General features: G+C 44.3%; 2 protein-coding genes across 3 annotated transcripts in view; one reads left to right on the top strand and one right to left on the bottom strand.

Annotated features, from left to right (window-relative positions):
- LOC148144607 (uncharacterized) overlaps positions 1–11541 on the top strand; it is a 29041-nt gene extending 17500 nt beyond the window's left edge. For both annotated transcript variants that reach the window (XM_087974916.1, XM_087974917.1), the window contains exon 2: positions 9778–11541. In XM_087974916.1, the coding sequence (XP_087831042.1) occupies positions 10175–11434 (1260 nt within the window). In that variant the 5' untranslated portion in view covers positions 9778–10174 and the 3' untranslated portion in view covers positions 11435–11541. The remainder of the gene's footprint in view (positions 1–9777) is intronic.
- LOC122543548 (uncharacterized) overlaps positions 1–22486 on the bottom strand; it is a 398874-nt gene that overhangs the window by 275609 nt on the left and 100779 nt on the right. The window lies entirely within an intron of this gene.

The raw sequence follows: 22486 nt of genomic DNA on the forward strand, positions 1-22486 counted from the left end.
ACATTAGCCAACCTCCAGTCTTCCGGCACCTCATCTGTGACTATCAATGATACAAGTATCTCAGCAAAGGGCCCTGCAATCACTTCCCTAGCTTCCCACAGAGTTCAAGGGTACACCTGATCAGATCCTGAGGATTTATCCACCTTTCTGCATTTCAAGAGATTCAGCACTTCCTCCTCTGTTGTATGGACATTTTTGAAAATGTCACCATCTATTTCCCTATGTTCTATATCTTCCATGTCATTCTCCACAGTAAACACTGATGCAAAATACTCATTTAGTATTTCCTGCGGCTCCACGCAAAGGCTGCCTTGCTGATTTTTGAAGGACCCTGTTTTCTCCATAGTTGCCTTTTGTCCTTAATATATTTGTAAAAACCCTTTTGATTCTGCTTAACCCTATTTGCACCCCTGATTTCCCTCTTAAGTATACTCCTACTGCCTTTATACTCTTCTAAGGATTCATTCGATCTCACCTGTCTATACCTGACATATGCTTCCTTTTTTTTCTGAACCAAACCCTCAATTTCTCTTGTCATCCAGTCTTCCCTGCACCTACCAGCCTTTACTTTCATGCGAACAGTAATATACTGTCTCTAGACTCTCGTTATCTCATTTCTGAAGACTTCCCATTTTCCAGCCGTCCCTTTACATGCGAACATTTGCCCCAATCTCTCTTTTCATAGTTCTTGCCTAATACTGTCAAAATTAGCCTTCCTCCAATTTCAAACTTCAACGTTTAGATCTGGTCTGTCCTTTTCCATCACCATTTTAAAACTGATAGAATTATGGTTGCTGGCCCCAAAGTGCTCCCCCACTGACACCTCAGTCACCTGCCTTGCCTTATTTCCCAAAAGTAGTTCAAGTTTTGCACCTTTTCTAGTAGGTATATCCACATACTGAATCAGAAAATGTTCTTGTACACACTTAACAAATTCCTCTCTATCTAAACCCTTAACACAATGGCAGTCCCAGTCTATGTTTGGAAAGGTAAAATCCCCTACCATAATAACCATATTATTCTTACAGATAACGGAGATTTCCTTACAAATTTGTTTCTCAATTTCCCTCTGACTATTAGGGGGTCTATAATACAATCCCAATAAGGTGATCATCACTTTGTTATTTCTCAGTTCCACTCAAGTAACCTCCCTGAATGTATTTCCAGGACTATTGTCTCTAATTACAGCTGTAATACTATCCCTTATCAAAAATGCCACATCCCCCTCTTCCCCCCCCCCCTCTCTTGCCTCCCTTTCTGTCCTTCCTGTAGCATTTGTATCCTGGAACATTAAGTTGCCAGTCCTGTCCATCCTTGAGCCATGTTTTTGTAATTGCTATGATATCCCAGTCCCATGTTACTAACCATGTCCTGAGTTCATCTGCCTTCCCTGTTAGTCCTCTTACATTCAGCTGCATTTATTTAATGCATCAGTCCTACCTGGTTCTCTGCTTTGTCCTTGCCTGCCCTAACTGTTTGACTCGCTTCTTTTCTCAACTGTACCAGTCTCAGATTGATCTCTTTCCTCAATATTTCCCTGTTGAAAGAGAGCATTTACAAATACATTATGCAATCAAGCAATCACTGTGGTTTTGTGAAGAGGAAATCATAGCTGACAAGTTTATTAAAATATTTTGAGGTAACAAGCAAGACAGATAAAAGGGGAGCCAGAAGATGTAATATCTGGTTTTCCAAAAAGTAATTAGTAAGGTATTGTATAACAAGACTACTTCAGAAGATAAGAACCCATGAACCCACACTATTAGGGGTACATATTAACGTTGATCAAGGATTAGGTAATGAGTTGACGGCAAGAGTTGAGATAAAAAGGGCATTTTCATGATGGCACATTGTAACTTGTGGAGTCCCATAGGTGTCAATACTGGGGCCAAGTTATCTACAATCTATATGAACGACTTAGATGACAGAAGTGAATATACTGTTGCCAAATTTGCAGATGACACACAGTAGATGGAGGCAAGTAGTGAGGATGGCACAATGAGACCAACAGAGGGATAGAGACTGGGTAAGCAAGTGGACAAAAACTCAGCTTTTGGATTATAATGTGGAAAAAAATTGAGTATTATGCACTTAACCGTAAGATTAGGGGTGGTAACTATTATTTAAATGAAGAAAAACACTGAAGCTGCAGAACAGACAACATTGTGGGTCTTTGTGCTTGAAAGACAAAGATCTCGCACCCAAGCTCAGCAGGTAATCAGGGAGATCTTTTGGCCTTTATTTAAAGAGAATGAGGGAAAAAATAGGAATGTGTTGCTAAAACTGTATAAGGTACTAGCAAGATCACACTTGGAATACTGTGAACAGCTTTAATCTCCTTATTTTAGGAAAGACCGTTCCTAGAATGTTCAGGCGATTGATCCTGGAATGGGAGGATATCCTCTGGAGAGGAGATGGAGCAGGCTGAGCCTGTACCCATTGGAGTTTAGAAGAATGACAGAAGACCATGTTGAAAATTTCAGGTTCTTAGAGGTTGGACAGGGTAAACCCAGAATTGGTCCTGCCAATTTGCAAGCTTGTAAATTCAATGACTTCTGATTCTCACGGTGCTGCTGTGTCGAGATCACCTCAATCTGGTGCTGCAGTGCAGATGCCGATGGCTCATTGGTGAATAGCCTCACAATGTCAACTCAGCACATGATCATTACATTACTGGATATACTGACATCACATATGGGCTTTGCAAAAGGGGAAGAAATTTTCCCTGTGGAAATGGAAAAATTGTTGACAACTGATTGCAGCAATTCATGCAACCACTTGGCGCCTTTATGTGATATAGAACTGGTCAAAAATGAAATAGAACATAAAAGGGAGACTGCTTTAGTTGTGTCTAGGGCAGTCTGTATGTATGCAGATGCGTTAAAACATTAGCACGATCAAATAGGTCAACCTGAATTTGTGCCCACATATACATCACTAATTCTGTTCATCATGGACAGAGAGGGTATGTATATGCACTCCACCCATTTCAACCCCTGGCAGTTAAATGTCAATCATTGTTAGCTTATGCATCCTTCATCGCAATGCCTCCACTAGAGTACTCTTGCTCATTTCTCATACAGTGTAAACATTGGTTCTGTAGTTAAGTTTATATTCTTACAATTCTCCCGATGAGTGTAAGAGAAAATATCCGCAACATACGACTGTTTGCAGAAATACCAAAGGTGCCTGATTTCAGTGATTAACGACTATAACTGGGCTGGAGTTCATTAACGAAGAGAAAATGAGGTCTGCAGATGCTGGAGATCAGAGATGGAAATGTGTTGCTGGAGAAGCGCAGCAGGTCAGGCAGCATCTAGGGAACAGAAGAATCGACGTTTCGGGCATTAGCCCATCAACGCAGGCGTCGTGAACAAGGCTCCACCTTGTATGAGATTAACAGCAAAATCCAAACACTGCCATTACTGATGAAATCACTGACGGTTCAGCATGTTGGATAACAGAATGAATCCCTTCCCTGAGACCTATTTAGTTAAATGGCCTCTCCCCAATGTGTATTTGCTGATGTTTAATGTATTGAAATGATCGTGTGACTACAGTCCTGCAGTAAGAGCACCTTAACAGTCTCTCATAAGTGTGAACACATTGATGGGACATCAATGCCCTGGAATCTTTGACACTTTCCACAGTCTGAGCATTTAAATAATCGCTTGTCAGTAGGAACTCCCTGCAGGTTCAGCAGCCTGGATAACACTCTCAGAGCAAGTAAAATCTGTTTGCCTAGGTGTGATCCTTGGTGTCTCAGAGGGCTGGATAACTGGGTGAACTGCTTCCCACACTAAGGTCAGGTGAATGGTCTCTCCCTAGTGTGAGTCTGCTGGTGGCTGGTGAGTTCAAATAAACATTTGAAGCGAGACCCACAGTGGGAGCATCTGAATGGTCTCTCGTCACTGGGAACTTGCTGATGAGTGCAGAGGTTGGATGAATCAGTGAATCCTTTCCCACACTTACAGCAGGTGAATGGCCTCTCTGGCGTGTGAATTTGCCGGTGTGTCAGCAGACCAGATGACTGAGTGAATCCCTTGCCACGATCTGGGGAGGTAAATGGTCTCTGGTGTGTGGGTCCACTTGTGTCTGCTGCGGTCAGAAAAACGCCTGAACCTCTTGCCAAAATTGGAGCACATTGATGGGACATAAGATGGAGAAATCTCTGAATCCCTTCCCCTGTTGAGAGCAGGAGAATGGTCTCTCGCTCGTATGAATTTGCTGGTGTATCCGCAGGCTGGAAGAATTAGTAAATCCTTTCCTACACCTGGAGCAGATGAATGGTCTCTCCCCACTGTGACGCTCTGGTGCATCTGCAGGTCGGATGAATTAGTGAATCCCTTCCCACAGACAGAGTGGGTGAATGGTCTCTCCCCAAACTGAATTTGCTGGTGTTTCTGCAGGTCAGAAGAGTTTGTAAATCCCCTCCCACATTCAGGGCAAGTGAAAGGTCTCTCTCCAGTATGACAGCGATGATGAGTTTCTAATTCAGATGGGAATCTAACTCCCTTTCCACAGTCCTGACATTTCCAGTGTTTCTCCTTGTGATTCCACTTGTGTTTTGACAGGCCAGGTGATCAGCTGAAGCCTTGCCCACATGCACATGTATTCTTCCCACTTTGAATGGCGTTTTTTTCCTTTCATGTTCAAAATATCATAATGTTCAGGTGACGATAAAATGAACTGACTCCGTCAGACTTTACTGTGATCTTTGATCCAGATTTCCTGATTGCAAATCAATCCTTCTAATCGCCTGTAAAATTGATTTAAAACATAAAATAAGTAATTGAGAGACAACCTGCAAAAACATGCTTGGTCATCTGCCCAAACACCCCTTTATGTGGCTCAATGTCAAGTGTCACTTTTTCACACTCCTGTCAATCAGCTTGGACATTGTTAAATGGCAGATGCCGTACAAATACAATCTGTTGTTGTTGATTTGGACATACTTTACAGTTCCTTCATTATTGCGAGGTGAATAACCTGCCACTCCTCACCAGTAACCTGGGACCAGCTTCAGTACATGGACTGCAGCAGTTCAAGAAGATCAAACATCATCTTCTCCACAGGCACCTGGAGATTGACAATATCTGCCAGTATTGTCCGTGAAAGGGCTGGGGAATGGGGTGAGCTGATCTACCCTTATAGAGCATGATGGGCTAAATTATCCAAATTCTGTGACTCCATTTAAAAGTGGACTTATGCTGGAGGCTCGGGATCACCTTCTGTATCTAACACTTCCCCCTGGTATAAAGCAGCTCATTGTTGGTGCATCTGTGCTTCCAGACTCAGTGATGTGAGAAATGCCAACAACAAAATACTGGAGCAGCTGAAATCTGAAAAAGGAACAGAACAAGCTGGAATAATTCAGCAGGTTAGGCAGTGTCTGTAGTGAGAGAAAGTAAGTGAATGTTTTAGTCAGCTCTGAGTACTGACAATTCATTCATATCACTTCTGATATGTTTTGGCTTATTTTCCATCTTTATCACTATGGCCTGGGTTACACCTGCTTCTTGGTGTCGTGCCTGCCACACTGTGTGTTTAAACTCCTACTCCAAGCAAAGAACTACGAGTTGACTCATAAATAATAATGTTCATTTATTGAACACAATTAATATTAGAACAATAAAGTACGCTGTCAACTAACAATAAGCTACATTATGCTTTAACTCAACTTTGTATGATCGGATACCACCACACTAGACCTTAGCCGGGCTCCAGGTGTTGATGATGTTTTCTTGTTCCAATGGTCTTGGGGGTGGGTATTCTCAAGTCACCGCGCTGAGTGGAGTTTTGTGATGATTCTTCTCCTTCTGAGTCTTCGTGCCCTTTTGGGAGGGTCTTTAGGATCTGCGAGTGGATTGGTCAGGTTTGATTACCCTGATCGATCAGACTCGGTCAGGTGTTGGCACACTGATGGCAGGGTGGCTCTTAGGTGTCCATTATGTTGGTGCTGGATGCACATAGCCTGCTCGAAATAAGGGTACTCGGTGCCTCAGTGTCTAGCGAATGACTCGATGCTCCCGATTGTCCTGAGGGTGATACTCCATTGTCCCATTCAAGTCCAACTTCAGGTTGCAGGGTCTGCAGCTGTCCAGTTTGCCTGTCTACATTCTGCAGCACGTGGATTGACAGTTTAGACAAGGTTGGGTTCTGTTTCCCAGCACGCTCTGATCATTGTCCATCTTTTGGCACTCCCTGGTAAGTTTATCATTGTGCATTATTAGTTCATTATTTTGGGTGGCCTGTCCAGCCACACTGGAAAAGATAGATGCATTTATTTGTCACACTAACCAAACCATAATACATTATTAACGTGTGGGTTTCCTCCAGTTTCCTCTCTCAATCCAAAAATAGAACATTACAGCGCAGTACAGGTTTTTCGGCCCTTGATGTTGCGTCAATCTGCGGAACCAGTCTGAAGCCTACACTATTCCATTTTCATCCATATATTTATCTAATGACGATTTAAATGCCCTTAACGTTGGTGAGTTCCATGTCCCTACTACTGAGTAAGGAACCTACCCTGAAATCTATCCTATATCTATCATCCCTTAATTTAAAGCTATGTCCCTTGTACTAACCATCACCAGCTGAGGAAAAAGGCTCTCACCGTCCACCCTATCTCACCCTCTGATTATCTTATATGTCTCAACTAAGTCACCTCTCAACCACCTTCTCGCTAATGAAAAGACCATCAAGTCCTTCAGCCTTTCCTCATTAGGCCGTCCCTCCATACTAGGCAACATCCTGGTAAATCTCCTCTGAACCCTTTCCATAGCTTCCACATCCTTCCTATAATGCGGTGACCAGAACTGTACACAATATTCCATGTACTGCCGCGCCAGAGTTTTCTTCAGCTGCAGCATGACCTCTTAGCTCCGAAGCTCAATCCCTCAACCAATAAAAGCTAACCCACTGTATGCCGTCTTAACAACCCGATCAACCTGGGTGGCAACTTTCAGGGATCTATGTAAATGGACACTGAGATCTCTCTGTCCGTCTACACGACCAAGAATTTTACCCTTTACCCTGTGCTCTATTCCTGTTGGTCCTTCCAAAGTGAATCACCTCTCTCATTTCCGCATTAAACTCAGTTTGCCACTTCTCAGCCCAGCTTAACTATGTCTCTCTGTAACTTGCAACATCATTCAGCACTATCCACAACTTCACTGACCTTAATGTCATCTGCAAATTTACTAACTCATCCTTCTATGCCCTTATCTAGGTCACTTATAATGATCACAAACAGCAATGACCCCCTTGGTGTACCCCACGAGTAAGGGAACTCCAGGATGAACATTTCCCATCGACCACCACCTTTCAGCTAGCCAATTTCTGATCCAAACTGCTAAATCACCCTCAATCCCATGCCGCTGTATTTTGTGCAATAGCCTACCCTGGGGAACATTATCAAATGTCTGACTGAAATCCAAATACACCACATCAACTGCTTTATCCTCATCCACCTATTCAGTCACAATCTCAAAGAACTGAATAAGTTTTATGAGGCACGACCTACCCATCACAAAACCATGTTGACTATCCCTAATCAACTTATTCCTCCCTAGATGATGATAAATCCTATCTCTCATAACCTATCCAGCACTTTACCTACAACCGAAGTAAGGCTCACTGGTCTGTAATTACCAGGATTGTCTTGACTCCCCTTCTTGAACAAGGGGACAATATTTGCTATTTACCAGTCTTCTGGCACTACTCCTGTAGACAATGATGACATAAATATCAAAGACAAAGGCTCTGCAATCTCCTCCCAGGCTAGCCAGAGAATCCTGGGATAAATCCCATCCGCCCAAGGGACATATCTATTTTCAGAAGTGCAGGTTCGGGTGAATTGGCCCATAGTGTCCAGGGATGTGTAGATTAGGGTAGATTGGCAGTGCTAAATTACCCACAATGTCCAGGGCTGTGCAGGTTAAGTGCATGATTCAGGGGTAAATGTAGAGCAATAGGGCGGAGGGGAATGGGTCTGGGTGGGTTACCCTTTTGGAGGGTCAGTGTGGACTCATTGGGCTGAGTGGCCTGCTTCCACACTGCAGGGATCCTGTGAAGGGAAAGGGATTTTTGCAAACTGTGCTCACCTCTCATTCTGTTGCAGGGTAGTGCAGGCATGGTACGGGCCAGCCTGCCGGTCATCCAGAGCAGATGCAGTGTGGGGGCCTGCTGTCAGCCTTGCCCTGCCCCCTCGCTCCATTGTTGATGTCACAACGTGGAAGTGGCCCTGTCAGTTTGAGTGAAATTCCCTTCCTCTGGGCAACTCCTCATCCTGGGAGGGGGAAGGGGGCGGGGGGGGCTGCAGAGTCTGTTCATTCATAACTGGAGTGAATCCAGGGAGGGAGCAGACTCTACAAACTCAGGCATGTGTCTTAATTATTTGGGTGAGGTGGGATAGAAGGATAGAGATTGGGGAGCGGGAGATACCTTTTCTGTTTTTATTTTTAAAATGTACCCAATTCCCACAAATAAGTGCAAAAGTTACAAGTACAGCACATGCAGTATTCCTCATTGCAGCTTCAAGCCGGCTGCAAAGGTTTTGCATCCTCTGTTCTTCCTCTGCCTTGGCTCTAGAACATTCAGCTTCCTTCCCCCATCCCACCCCCACCCCACGATATTGATGCTTCCAAGCTGACACTCAAAAATTCGGTTTGTCCCTCCATTCTTTCCCGGTTGTCTTTTGTGGGGTTTGAAAACTTTCCCAATCGTCTGAGTATAGGAGTCGGGAGGTTATGTTGCAGCTGTACAGAACATTGGGTTAGGCCACTTTTGGAATATTGTGCTCAATTCTGGTCTCCCTCCTATCACAAGGATGTTGTGAAACTTGAAAAGGTTCAGAAAAGATTTACAAGCATGTTGCCAGGGTTTGAGCAGAATAAGCTGGAGCAGTTTTCCCGAGCACACTGGAGGCTGAGGGCTGACCTTTACAAAACTGTTTATAAAACTATGAGAGGCTTGGATAGGGTAAATGGACAAGGTCTTTTTGTTGGGATGGGGAGAGTAGAGAACTAGAGGGTAATAAGTTTAGGGTGAAGCAAAAAGGGACCCAAGGGGCAGTTTTTCATGCAGAGGATGGTGTGTGTATAAGGAATGAGCTGCCAGAGGAAGTGATGGATGCTGGTAAAATAGTGACATTTAAAAGATATCTGGATGGGTGGATGAATAGCTTCCTATTCCTTCCAAGGTTTAGAGGCATATTGGCCAAGTGCTGGCAAATGGGAAAAGATTAGGTTCGGATATCTAGTTGGCATGGACATGTTGGACTGTTTCTGTGCTGTATACCTCTGACTCTGGCTTGCCACCATCGTTTGTCACATCTGTATGTTCAGTTTCTCTCAGGTGTCAATGCCTTGATGTCTCAAGTCCATTTCATGTCTGGTTGTTCCTCAAGAATCTGCATGGCAGGTTCATCCTGAATTGACTCCCTTTTTTTTGCTTCCCAAAATCAGTCCTGCTCACTCTCAGCAGTATCCCAAATGTCGTGAAAGATATTAACTTTCAGGTGGAGTTATCCAAAATTCAAAGAGATGTCGATTTGTCATTTTTTGCTTTTCTGTCCCCTGCAACACCCTGAATCAGCACCTTCAGCAGAATGAGAGTGGAGTGAGAACAGAGGGAGACAGAGCAAGAGAGTGAGTGGGATGGTGCTTCAAATTTTGTGGAATAACAGAAGAAAAGAATGTTCCGCAGAAAGTAGAATTGCTTGTTCTGAATTTCTATCCTGGACTGACAGTGACATATTTAACCTTTTTGCAGAGTATTTGAAAATCTGAAGACGGAAGTTTCAAAATCACCAGGCTCATGCCCGAAACGTTGACTCTCCTCCTCGGATGCTGCCTGACCTGCTGTGCTTTTCCAGCACCGCATTTTTCGACTCTGACTCTCCCATGTCTGCAGTCCTCACTTTCACGTCAATGTCTGACAGTCACTCAATCCATCAGGACTGCAACGATTATCATCTATGATTCTATGAGAAGCAGCAAGGCTTTTTTGGTTCCTGTTTCACTACATTTTCAAACTCTGGGACTAAATGAGAGACCCTATTGTTGCAGTGCCCTGAGTGTGGAGCCTGAAACAGTTATACGGCCCAGGAAGAGGAATTCACGGCGGGGAGAGACTCTACACCTGTTTGTGTGCGGCTGAAGCTTCAGCCATGGAGAAACCCAAGGAATCCCGCCCCGTGGAGAAACCGTGGAAGTGCGGTGACTGCGGGAAAGGCTTCTGTGTGCCATCTGCCCTAGAGATTCATCGGCGCAGTCACACTGGGGAGAGGCCGTTCTCTTGCCCTGAGTGCGGGAAGGGCTTTACCCACTCCTCCCACCTGCTGGCCCACCAGCGGGTCCACACTGGGGAGAGGCCGTTCAGCTGCCCTGAGTGTGGGAAGGCCTTCAGCAATTCCTCCCACCTGCTGAGGCACCGGCGGGTCCACACGGGGGAGAGACCCTTCAACTGCCCTGAGTGCAGGAAGACCTTCACCGAGTCCTCCCACCTCCAGATCCACCAGCGGGCCCACACAGGGGAGAGGCCCTTCAGCTGTCCCGTGTGCGGGAAGGCCTTCAGCAATTCCTCCAGCCTGCTGAGGCACCAGCACATCCACACTGGGGAAAGGCCCTTCCATTGCCCTGAGTGTGGGAAGGGGTTTACCCATGCCTCCACCCTTGTGGCGCACGTGCAGGGCCACACCAGGGTGATGCTGTTCTCATGCCCCGAGTGCAGGAAGGGCTTCAGCCAGGCCTCCCAACTCCAGAAGCACTGGTGGGTCCACACAGGCAAGTGGCCATTCCCCTGCCTCGAGTGTGGGAAGGGCTTTGCTGTCTCCTCCGAGCTGCTGCGGCACCGGCGGGTCCACACGGGGGAGAGGCCCTTCAGCTGCCCCGAGTGTGGGAAGACCTTCACCCAGTCCTCCTACCTCCAGATCCACCAACGGGTCCACACGGGGGAGAGGCCCTTCATCTGTCCCATGTGCGGGAAGGCGTTCAGCAATTCCTCCAGCCTGCTGAGGCACCAGCAGGTCCACACTGGGGAAAGGCCGTTCTCCTGCCCCGAATGCGGGAAGGGCTTTACCCGCTTCCCTTACCTGCTGACCCACCAGCGGGTCCACATGGGTGAGAAGCCCTTCAGCTGCCCCAAGTGCAGGAAGGGCTTCACCGAGGCCTCTGCCCTCCTGGCCCACCAGCGGGTCCACACTGGCAAGCGGCCCTTCCCCTGCCTGGAGTGCAGGAAGGCCTTCAACAATTCCTCTGACCTGCTGAGGCACCAGCGGGTCCACACCGGGGAGAGGCCGTTTGCCTGCCCTGAGTGTGGGCGGAGGTTCACATTGTCCGGCAACTTGCGGAAGCACCAGCAGGGACACCAGCGCTCCCAAAGATCAGATTCTGCCAGTGACAATGCTCTGGGTCACCCCCCAGACTGAACCTCCTGCCCGTTCTGACAGTGGGTGTGGTGTGGGAGAGTCGGTGGGTTTCTTTTGGTTTCTGCTGGACTGCACCCATCCTACCCCCTCCCTCTTCTCCCCCCCCCCCCCCCCCCCCCCCCCCCCAAAAAAACCCCACAGTGGCCGAGTGGTGGCACAGTGGTTAGCACCGCTACCTTACAGTGCCAGGGACCTGGGGTGTATTCCACTCTGGGTGCGATTGTCTGTGTGGAGTTTGCACGTTCACACCCCGTATTTGTGTGGGTTTCCTCTGGGTGCTCCAACTTCCTCCCACAGTCCAAAGCTGTGCAGGTTAGCGTGAACTGGTCGAGCTAAATTGTCCCAGTGGATGTGTAGGTGTGTTGCATTAGTCAGGGCTAAATGTAGATTAATAGGGTAGGGGAATGGGTCTGGGTGGGTTATTTCTACCACTTCCTCTGGCAGCTCATTTCATATACACACTACCCTCTGCATGAAAAAGCTGCCCCTTAGGACCATTTTAAATCTTTCCCCTCTCATATTAAACCTCTAGTTTTGGACTTCCCCACCCAGTGAAAATATTTTGACTATTTACTCTATCTGTGCCCCTCGTGATTTTATAAATCTCTATAAGGTTATCCCTCAGCCTCTGATGCTCCAGGAAAAATACCTGCAACTTATTCAGCCTCCCCCTATAACTCAAAACTCTCCAACCCCAGCAACATCCTTGTAAATCTTTTGTGAACCTTTTCAAGTTTCACAACATCCTTCCTGGAGACACAATTTGCAGGTTTACAGTGATATGGACCAGTTTTGACCTCCTCAAAACATTCTAAACAGGTAGCCCAGACCCAAACTTTTGCATTGTTTTCGGTAGAGGTTTCCCAGGAGTGATGCAGCTGGTTAAACCACTTGGCTTCTAGGAAAACCAATATTTATTTACATGCCGTCGAGAAATGTTCCAATTTCCTGCAACATTACCATAAACACACTCCTTTGGCCAAACACTGTTGAAACACAGGTTCTTACAGAAGAGATGTCAGAGAGAGACATGTATTGAATCAGGGAACCTTTCTTCCCCCAGCAGTTTCAGACAGACTGCTTGTTAAAATCCAAACCAAACCTGGGGGGAAAACAAATGGGAGATCTGCCCTTTCATTGTATGAGTGTTTTGGAAAAGAAATTTCAAACCCTTTTCCCTGATTATTGTCTCAGCCAGTACCTATTAGCCATTTGCAAAGTCTCTAGTCCAAGGTGAATCGTAACTTCTACCTTTTACAGCCCCTCTTGAAAGAAATTGCTATGTCTTCAAGAAGGGGGCATTTGTACAGAGCCCCTTCGTTAAAGCTAAGAGTCCTCAGCTCGAGAGAGAGAAGTTGGCTCTCCTAGTCGTCTGTGTATTAGAGAAAGCATCAATTAAAAAAACACAGACAAGGGCATTCCTGACAGAAGATTTGATGGAAGAAGGCACTGAACATTCCAGACGACACGTAATATGGCTGTAATCAGAAAGACTAAATTCTATTTTTTTTGTTATATCATTGGGACTCTTATTTATTGGAACAGCACACTACAAGAATCATCTTTTATTCCGATATAGTGAATAGTTAGAAGGCATTTGTTTGGGGTGTTCACCGTTAGAGTTGGATAAATAAATTGCTTTTTGTTGATTTTAAAGTGTCAGCAATTTATTTTTATCACTAGAGCAAATTACACTACTTTTCACCCTAATTTTACAGATTATAGAGCAACCCGCTCCTCTTTGGGTGTTTCACTTTGAGATCTCGGTGGGGATAGAGTGCAGCCGTTGCTTAATAACAATATTGACATGACATCTTGCTGAATATAATGGAGACAATATTAATCCCAGCCTCTCACTCTGGCTGTGGGTGAATCTGCTTAATTTGGCTACTGTCTCAAAAACCACACACAGACTCAATTGCTGAAACAATGATTTACACTTTATTGCATGTAGCAATCAAAACTAAAACCCCTCAAGTAAGAATAAAGAAATATAACAGGCCCTTCGGCCCTCCAAGCCTGAGCTGATCCAAATGTACTGTCTAAACCTGTCGCCCAATTCCTAAGCATCTGTATCCCTCTGCTCCCCACCGACTCATGCATCTGTCCAGACGCATCTTAAATGAATCTACCGTGCCTGCCTCTACCACCTCTACTGGCAACGCGTTCCAAACGCCCACTACCCTCTGTGTGAAGTACTTGCTGCGTGTATCCCCTTAAACTTTCCACCTCTCACCTTGAAAGCATGACCTCTCGTTATTGAATCCTTCACCTTGGGGGAAAAAGCTTGTCTCTATCCACCCTGTCTAAACCCTTCATGATTTGGTAACCTCAGTCAGGATTCCCCCCTCAATCTTCTTTTTTCTAATGAAAACAAACCTAACCTACTCAACCTCTCTTCATAGCTAGCGCCTTCCATACATCCTTGTGCGCACTTGTTATGCTGAATGGTCTTTTCCACACTGTTGGGATTCTATGATCGTCCGAGGCCTTTTCATTTCCCCAGGATGGAATGGTCATCTACAAAAGGACACAGGTTCAAGGCGAGAGGAGTCAGTCTAGGGGAGAAGTGGAAGGGAAGGTTTTTTCACAGAGGGATGGTGGTTACCTGGTATGCACTGCCAGTGGAGGTAGTGGAAGTAGGCACCTTAGCAATGTTTAAGGCGTATCTTGATTGATACACAAATGGGAGGCGAACAGAGGGATAGAAACCATGCATGGGCAATAAATAGCAGGTCTAAGTAAGGATTAAGAATCGGCACAGGCTCGGAGGTGGGGGTACCTAAACCAAATGGGCGGCACGGTGGCACAGTGGTTAGCACTGCTGCCTCACAGCGCCAGAGACCCGGGTTCAATTCCCGCCTCAGGCGACTGACTGTGTGGAGTTTGCACATTCTCCCCGTGTCTGTGTGGGTTTCCTCCGGGTGCTCCGGTTTCCTCCCACAGTCCAAAGATGTGCAGGTCAGGTGAATTGGCCATGCTAAATTGCCTGTAGTGTTAGATAAGGGGTAGATGTAGGGGTATGGGTGGGTTGTGCTTCGGCGGGGCGGTGTGGACTTGTTGGGCTGAAGGGCCTGTTTCCACACTGTAAGTAATCTAATCTAATCAAGTAAGAAGAGCCTGTGACTTTGCTGTATTGTATTGATACAGGTTTCCCCCACTATCCGTAAGTAAAGCGTTCCTATGAAACCTTTCGTAAGCCAAAATAACATAAAGCAAAGAAGCAATTAACAATTAATTTATCCCATATATACATGAGTAATAATCAATTTTTTTAAGCTTCTTTAAAGTTAAATTTAGGGGGTCGACTATTACATGGATACTACTTTTGAGGGGCTGAAATTCATGCCTGTCAAAATTCATACCCTGTCATGAGCAGAAGTCCAACTAAAGAAATAAGAAAACAATTATGGTAATTCTGAAGAACCAGAGTGGAACTAACAGCCAGCAAACTGGAAGACAGTTGTAGAGCTGAACAACTGGCAGACTGCAAAGCTGGAGCGGGAGATGACGGCCAGCAATCTGACCCTCAAACATTGATCTGTTATCTATGAAGAACTAGGGTCGACTTTTACATGATCAGACTACGTTTCACAACACTTGCAAGAAAACAAAATTAAACACGTCCAATTTGCCATGCATGGAGAACCGGAAATATGACCGAGATTTCCAGCATTCAGGTACAATCATACATATGCATAGGTCTGCATAAATGCTGGGTAGGTTGATTCTTTGGAAGATGACAATCGCAAAGAAGTGAAGCTCTTGGTCAAGGTGCTGGATTTGGCAGAAAGATTAATTAGTACCTGACTCCCCTTTCTCGATAGCCAAACCATCACTGGGCTAGACAAAACCCCAGGATCCAAATAACATACCTATATACACAGACACACATAAAAAAAAACCCTAACCAATGATTGCATGAGACCACATTTTACGTGTGATTACCTCAAATCACATTTATAAAACATAACCACATAGAGGTTTACACAGGCTCTGGCATGCAATATTGCCTGTGACCTTCTACAGTGCATGTTGAAGTATTGCAATATTTTATGTTTAATATGTAGTAAATAACATTGAGTAGAGAGTCAAAGAGATGTACAGCACGGAAACAGACCCTTTGGTCCAACCTGTCCATCCCGACCAGATATCCCAACCCAATCTAGTCCCACCTGCCAGCACCCGGCCCATATCCCTCCAAACTCTTCCTATTCATATACCCATCCAAATGCCTCTTAAATGTTGCAATTGTACCAGCCTCCATCATATCCTCTGGCAGCTCATTCCATACATGTACCACCCTCTGTGTGAAAAAGTTGCCCCACAGCTCTCTTTTATATCTTTCCCCTCTCACCCTAAACCTATGCCCTCTAGTTCTAGACTCCCTGACCCCAGGGAGTCTTTGCCTATTTACTCTATCCATGTCCCTCATAATTTTGTAAACCTCTACCAGCCTGTTCAGCCTCTCCCAATAGCTCAAATCCTCCAAACCTGGCAACCTCCTTGCAAATCTTTTCTGAACCGTTTCAAATTTCACAAAATCTTTCCGATAGGAAGGAGACGAGGATTGCATGCAATATTCCAACAGTGACCTAACCAATGTCCTGTACAGCCGCAACATGACCTCCCAACTCCTGTATTCAATACAGGAAAGCATACCAAACGCCTTCTTCACTATCCTATCTACCTGCGACTCCACTGTCAAGGAGCTATAAACCTGCACTCCAAGGTCTCTTTGCTCAGCAACACTCCCTAGGACCTTACCATTAAGTGTATAAGTCCAGCTAAGATTTGCTTTCCCAAAATACAGCACCTCGCATTTATCTGAATTAAACTCCATCTGTCACTTCTCAGCCCATTGGCCCATCTGATCAAGATCCTGTTGTAATCTGAGGTAACCCTCTTCGCTGTCCACTACACCTCCAATTTTGGTGTCATCTGAAAACTTGCTATTTTTAAAAAGAGATATCTATTCATTATGCACAACTGAATACCGTATCAGTTCAGTCAGATAGTGCAGCCTGCCCTCCTGTATGGATAAGGATGGGATTATAGAAGGTGTATGGAGAATAAGATGGTGATTTTAATAGAAATTATGTTTGTTTTAGGAATGGGAGTGATTGAGGCTCCAGGCGAATGGCGATCCGCCTTATCCCCCGGATTCCCCCTCAGCCCAGCCCGGTACCTGGTAGAGTGAAGCCGCGGGTAGCTCCAGGCTCACGGTCCAGCACAGCACCGAGTGCAGCCTCTCCTCCAGCTTGTGCTCCGCCGGACTTTACCCCCCGCCGCCGCTCCTCCACCTCCCGCTGCATTTTAAATTTGTTTTCTCGTTCACCCGGTAACCGTCACCTCCACCTTCCCGGGCCCCAGAAATTGTACAAAAATAAACAAGAAACCCCACTGGGGACTGTTTTCTTCACAACTTCAGTTTCAAACATTCTGACTTTAGTTTGAAATGTATTTTAAAGGTATTTTCTGAGATAAACGATGCCTGTCTGTCCCCTCTCTCTCTCCCTCCCTCCCTCCGTCAGAAACCGCCCACTGAGTCGATTAGAAAATCACAGTCTCACACCGCCATCTTTGTTTTTCTTTTTTTTTGTCTCCTCCTTCTGTGACGTGCATCATCTGTGATCCCTCCAATCAGAGCGCACCTTACTCCACCTAATGGCAGCCGGCTTTGTGGGCCTTAGGGAACTCACTCCCCCCAAACCCAACCCAACCCAACCCCCCCCCCCCGCCATGGAACGTTGCTCTCCAACTAGTCCACACCAACCGTAGGCTTTGGGATCGATTAGATTCCCTACAGTATGGAAACAGGCCTAACATGTCCTCACCAACCCTCCAAAGAATGACCTACCGATACCCATTCCCCTACCCTATATTTACCATTGACTCATGCACCAAACACTATGTGGCAATTTAGCATGGCCAATTCACCTGACCTGCGCCTTGAATTGTGGGAGGAAACCAGACCACTCAGAGGAAACCCATACAGACACAGGGAGAGAACGTGCAAACTCCACATAGACAGTTGCCCGAAGGGGGAATCCAACTTGGGACCCTAGTGCTGTGAGGCAGCAGTGCTAACCACTGAGCCACTGTGCTGCCGATTAGTGGAGAGGTTCGTACACATGTCAGTGTCTCCACCCCTTTCCATTCCTATTCACTCATTCAACAGGAGAGGACCCAATGGGCTGGGGGTACAACGGTAGTGTCCCTTGTCGAGGACGAAGGAGTTCCCATTCATTCAAAAGAGTGAATGGGAACTCCTATTTACTACAGAGTTTTTTTGTGCTTCAGTGGTACTGTCCCTACCTCTGAGCCCTGAGGCCCACTGCTCCAGCGATGTGTAATAACATCAAATCCATTTTTTTAGTCATAAGTCACATGACACCAGGTTATAGTCCAACAGGTTTATTTGAAATCACAAGCTCTTGAAGTGGAGCCCCTTCATTAAGTGAAGTCATGAAAAAAACCGTGCAGGGAAGAGAATTCAGATGAATGTTCAGCCATGGATGGTGATGAAAGACAGAGCATCTCAACAGTCAATTACATACTCCCATTCCTATTTCTGATCTTCTTAATACATGACCGATAATGTACATTGACCATGAGAATGAATTGAAGAAGGCATGAATCTTGACATAACTTTGTGTCTGTCCTTTCCCAGACAGAGTTTCCATAACCTCATGAATAGAATGCTGATATCTTAGGTTTTATCTGCATTGATACAAATGGCACCAGATGGAGAAAACATTAATAGCTTTGTTTTAATCTATGTGAACAACACTAAATGTATTAATTATGTAGTTCAAATTATGCAAACTTAATTGAAACTATATTGTGGGAACTGGAACATACAAAGTTGTTACGAACATAAGGGCATAAAGTATGCTGGCTTTTTGCTAAAAATCAGAGATTTATCGTTAGTACATTCATGGATATCTTGATTGATACTCTGGATTATAAATTATTGATCTCTCACCAGATTAATTACAATGAAGTGCATTTAATTTGTACTTTACGTGTGATCCAAGAATTTCTGAGTCAACATTTTGGTGCTGTGGCTCTTTTCCCAACATCAGGACTGTTTCTCTGGGCTGAGTAAATGACCAAGAGTTTGGATCGATGCAACACAGTGGAGGCCTCATAGGTATTTTACCTTAAGACCACTCCTTGTGTCCCAACAGATGATCTGCCCTGGTCTCGTGAGACTGGTACCTTGAAGGGATCAAATGAACCACCTATAGCAGGATTATAAGGGTTTTTTTTATGAGGTTGCTCTAGGTTGCGGTGGGGTGTCCTTGGCTGTTCTGCAATGTTCCTGAGATAAAAGAGTTGGGACTGGTGACCATGGTCAGGGAAGTGTTCCCCATTACGTAACAGATTTGGCTTAGAGAGCTGACTCCTTTGGATATGGCCGGGTGAACGTATGAAGTTACAGAAAGAGGAGGACAGCCTTGGTAAATATCTCACTCCGTATTGTGTGGAATGCTCTGCCCCAGAAGGCAGTGGAGGCCCAGATTCTGGATTAGTTGGATAGAGCTCTCAAGGATAGTGGAATCAAGGGTTATGGAGATAAGGCAGGAACAGGATACTGATTGAGGATGATCAGCCATGATCATAATGAATGGTGGTGCGGGCTCGAAGGGCAGAATGGCCTACTCCTGCACCTATTGTCTATTGTCTATTGTCTATTGTATTGTTGATATGGTCTGTTGAAATAACTGATCAGGAAAATGATTTATAGGGGTTGGAAGCCCCTCAGAGAAATTGGACATTTTGGTAAATTCTTTGTGTGAATTGGGCAACTTGGTAAATTGTAATATATGAAGTAAAGGGTGTCCAGTTTGAATGATTGAATGATTGTGGTAGTGTGCGTGGGAGAGAGACAGCTGTCAATAGAAGGGGGAACTGTTTCCAAAACTATCACTTTGTCAACAAATGGGTGAAATGGACACAAAGGACTGAGAAGCCATTTCCACCTGATGGCTTTTAATTGCAATCACATAAAACAATTGGTAGAAATTTTGAAAAATTTGAATAGACATTTGAATGCACAGAGAGAGAGACTGACACAAGCTTTTGGTCCTGCTCTCACTGATCTAAGTCTTAACTCTTAGTGGTCTGTTTTGAATGTACTTTCATTTGTTGGTGGGTTTTTTCTTGTCCCTGGAACTCGAGATCTGGGAATGTTTTGATTTAAGTCTGCATTTTGCTATATCCTCTTGAGATACTTTCTGTACTAACTTAAATCTATATCTGCCAGGAAAGGTTGATTTAAAAAAAGGCTGTAAAGATTGGTAAAAATTATCTCTTAGAATTTGATTTGATCATGTTTGGAATTTCAGTTTCTGGACAGAGTGGATTTCCAAATATTGTTTTAACGGATAAGGTAATCTTTAATTCCAGAAATGCAATACCGTTTGCCTCCCGAATTTTAACTATTATGACACAGGGAAACCCCTCAGCTCATTTAAACAACTGTGCCTTAATCTGGTAAAAATCGAGAGGCAAAGAACTTTCAAAAAAGTCACTAATTAAAGTAGGAATTGACTTTTAAAAGGTCTAACAGAGAATATTAACTAACAATTATTTACAACTCCTTTCTCTTAACCCTATCTTTTACTTACCCCCTCTACAATACTAGTCCAATAAAAAAAATCCCAATTACGATTTACAGAAAAATAATCATGTTTCAAAATGAGTCAGCTTTGTCAAGTTTCCTCTGTAGATTCTGTCTCCAGATTGGTTTCTATTTTTCTTTCTGTGTAAACGCCTTCTCCAGACAGGTACCTCTCAGAGAGCCCTTATCAGCAGCCAACATCTGTTGGTCTTCTGGCGTTCTCTTTTGGCCCTCTGGCTAACTGTTCAAACTGTCTGGTTTTATATGCCAAAACATTGGATTGTGTCGTTGGTTTTAATATTATCAAAAAACTAAATTCAAATGGTGTTTGGTATCATGCGGCATAATTTAAACTAATTGGCCAAATTTGAATGTGTTTTTGTCTCATGGCAGCCCAGCTGTTGCTGGCTGTTTTGACCAAATGTTAAATAGTTACTTTGTTCCGGACTCTCTGTGCTTCTCTAAGTCCCTACTAGCTTTTCAATTCTCTTAAAGGTAGGGTAACCCTACACCTTCATAACACTGAAAAAAACTGATGAAGATGAAGATGTAGGGGTGAGTTGAACAATTTTCAGGTATTGAAGGAGATGTGGGGATAGCTACCCTTGGACGTGCTATTGTAGATCTACGATAAGTTATGCTAGCATAATAAAAATCTCTTTAGGCTATTCTTTTAAAAAAAAACTCCCTTCTCTGGAAAGAAAATGTAGCCTGCTAATGTGATACTAAGATGTAGGCATTTCAGCCAGTATACATAGTTATAGAGAATTGTTACTTTTTGACCCTTTTAGATAGGTTCATGTGCAAATATAACATTTACTCAGAATATTTAATGATGATCATTATGTAGCCAATGAAACAGTCATTTACATTTTATTGGTATATATATATATATATATATATATACAATGGAATTACTGGAATATCAGATTGACATGAGTGATGAAACTAGAGACCTGGGATGTGGCCTATTCTGAACAGGCGATAAACCTAATTTGAAAGAAAAATTGAGAATATTGGAATATTGCATGCAATTCTCTTCTACTTCCTGTCGGAAGGATGTTGTGATACTTGAAAAGCTTCAGGAAAGATTCACAAGGATGTTGCCAGGGTTGGAGGATTTGAGCTAAAAGGAGAGGCTGAATAGGCTGGAGCTGTTTTCCCTGGACCATTGGAGGCTGAGGGGTGACCTTACAGAGGTTCACAAAATCATGAGGGGTATGGATAGGATAAACAGATAAGGTATTTTCCCTGGTGTGGATGAGTCCAGAAACAGAGGGTAGTGGTCAGAATGAGAGGGGAAAGATATAAAAGAGACCTTAGGAGCGACTTTTTCATGCAGAGGGTGGTGCGTGTATGGAATGAGCTGCCAGAGGAAGTGGTGGAGGCTGGAACAATTATGACATTTAAAAGGCATTTGGATGGGTATGTGAATAGGAAGGGTTCAGAGGGATATGAGCCAAGTACTGGCAAATGGGAATGGATTAGGTTAGGATATCTGGGCGTCATGGACAAGTGGCTGATAGCCAAGTTCAGAACCCATGAGGATGGCCTCAACCGGGACCTTGGATTCATGTCACACTGCAGGTGACCCTACTTCACCATACACTCCCTCTCAGACACACACATTCTTACATACTCACACACTCAAACAGACCCTCTCATATGCACGCTGTCTCTCAGACACAGGCTTACATTCCATCACACACATACTTTACCAAGCATGCACATATGCAAACACACATTCTCTCATGCGCACTCACCCGTGCATATCACGTGAACACACTCACACACACTCTCTCTCATGCATGCATACACACATCAAAGTCTATGGGGTGAATTTGCATTTGCCGAATTATATTTGCAGATACATTATATTTTACTCAGAAGGCGCAAAATATTTTGGAAATAGAACCAGTCAAGATTGGGATACAGACAGACTCTAACATCACATCATAGTCTGAACTGAGATGTCACGTTTTTAAATAAAACATTAAGTTATCTCAAGAATGTGACTTAGAAAAAGTTCTGGGATTTACATATTAATGAACCGAAACCTGCAACCCATTCTAAAAGATGAAAGACTTAACAGAAATCTAGGTTTGTTCAATATATCATTTCAGTTGCATGATGCTGTAATCATTTGCAATAAATTTGTGTCTTATGATCTCCCCACAGCTACCTGATGAAGGTGCACCCCTCCCAAAACTAGTTCTTCCAAATAAACTTGTTGGACTATAACCTGGTGTTGTGTGATTTTTAAACTTTATTTCTAGATAATACAGCCCACATCTCCCGCTGATGCCAGTAAACTTTACAATGCTGATGAAACGATGCAGTATCTGCAAAGATGAAAATTTTAAGTTTCTAATGATAACAGCTACTCATTCACTGCTCTTTCTGATACATGACATTGGAAACTT

This window comes from Chiloscyllium plagiosum, unplaced genomic scaffold, assembly GCF_037043375.1.
Source record: "Chiloscyllium plagiosum isolate Xiang-an unplaced genomic scaffold, Cpla_swu_hap1 HiC_scaffold_27, whole genome shotgun sequence".
NCBI lineage: Eukaryota > Metazoa > Chordata > Chondrichthyes > Orectolobiformes > Hemiscylliidae > Chiloscyllium > Chiloscyllium plagiosum.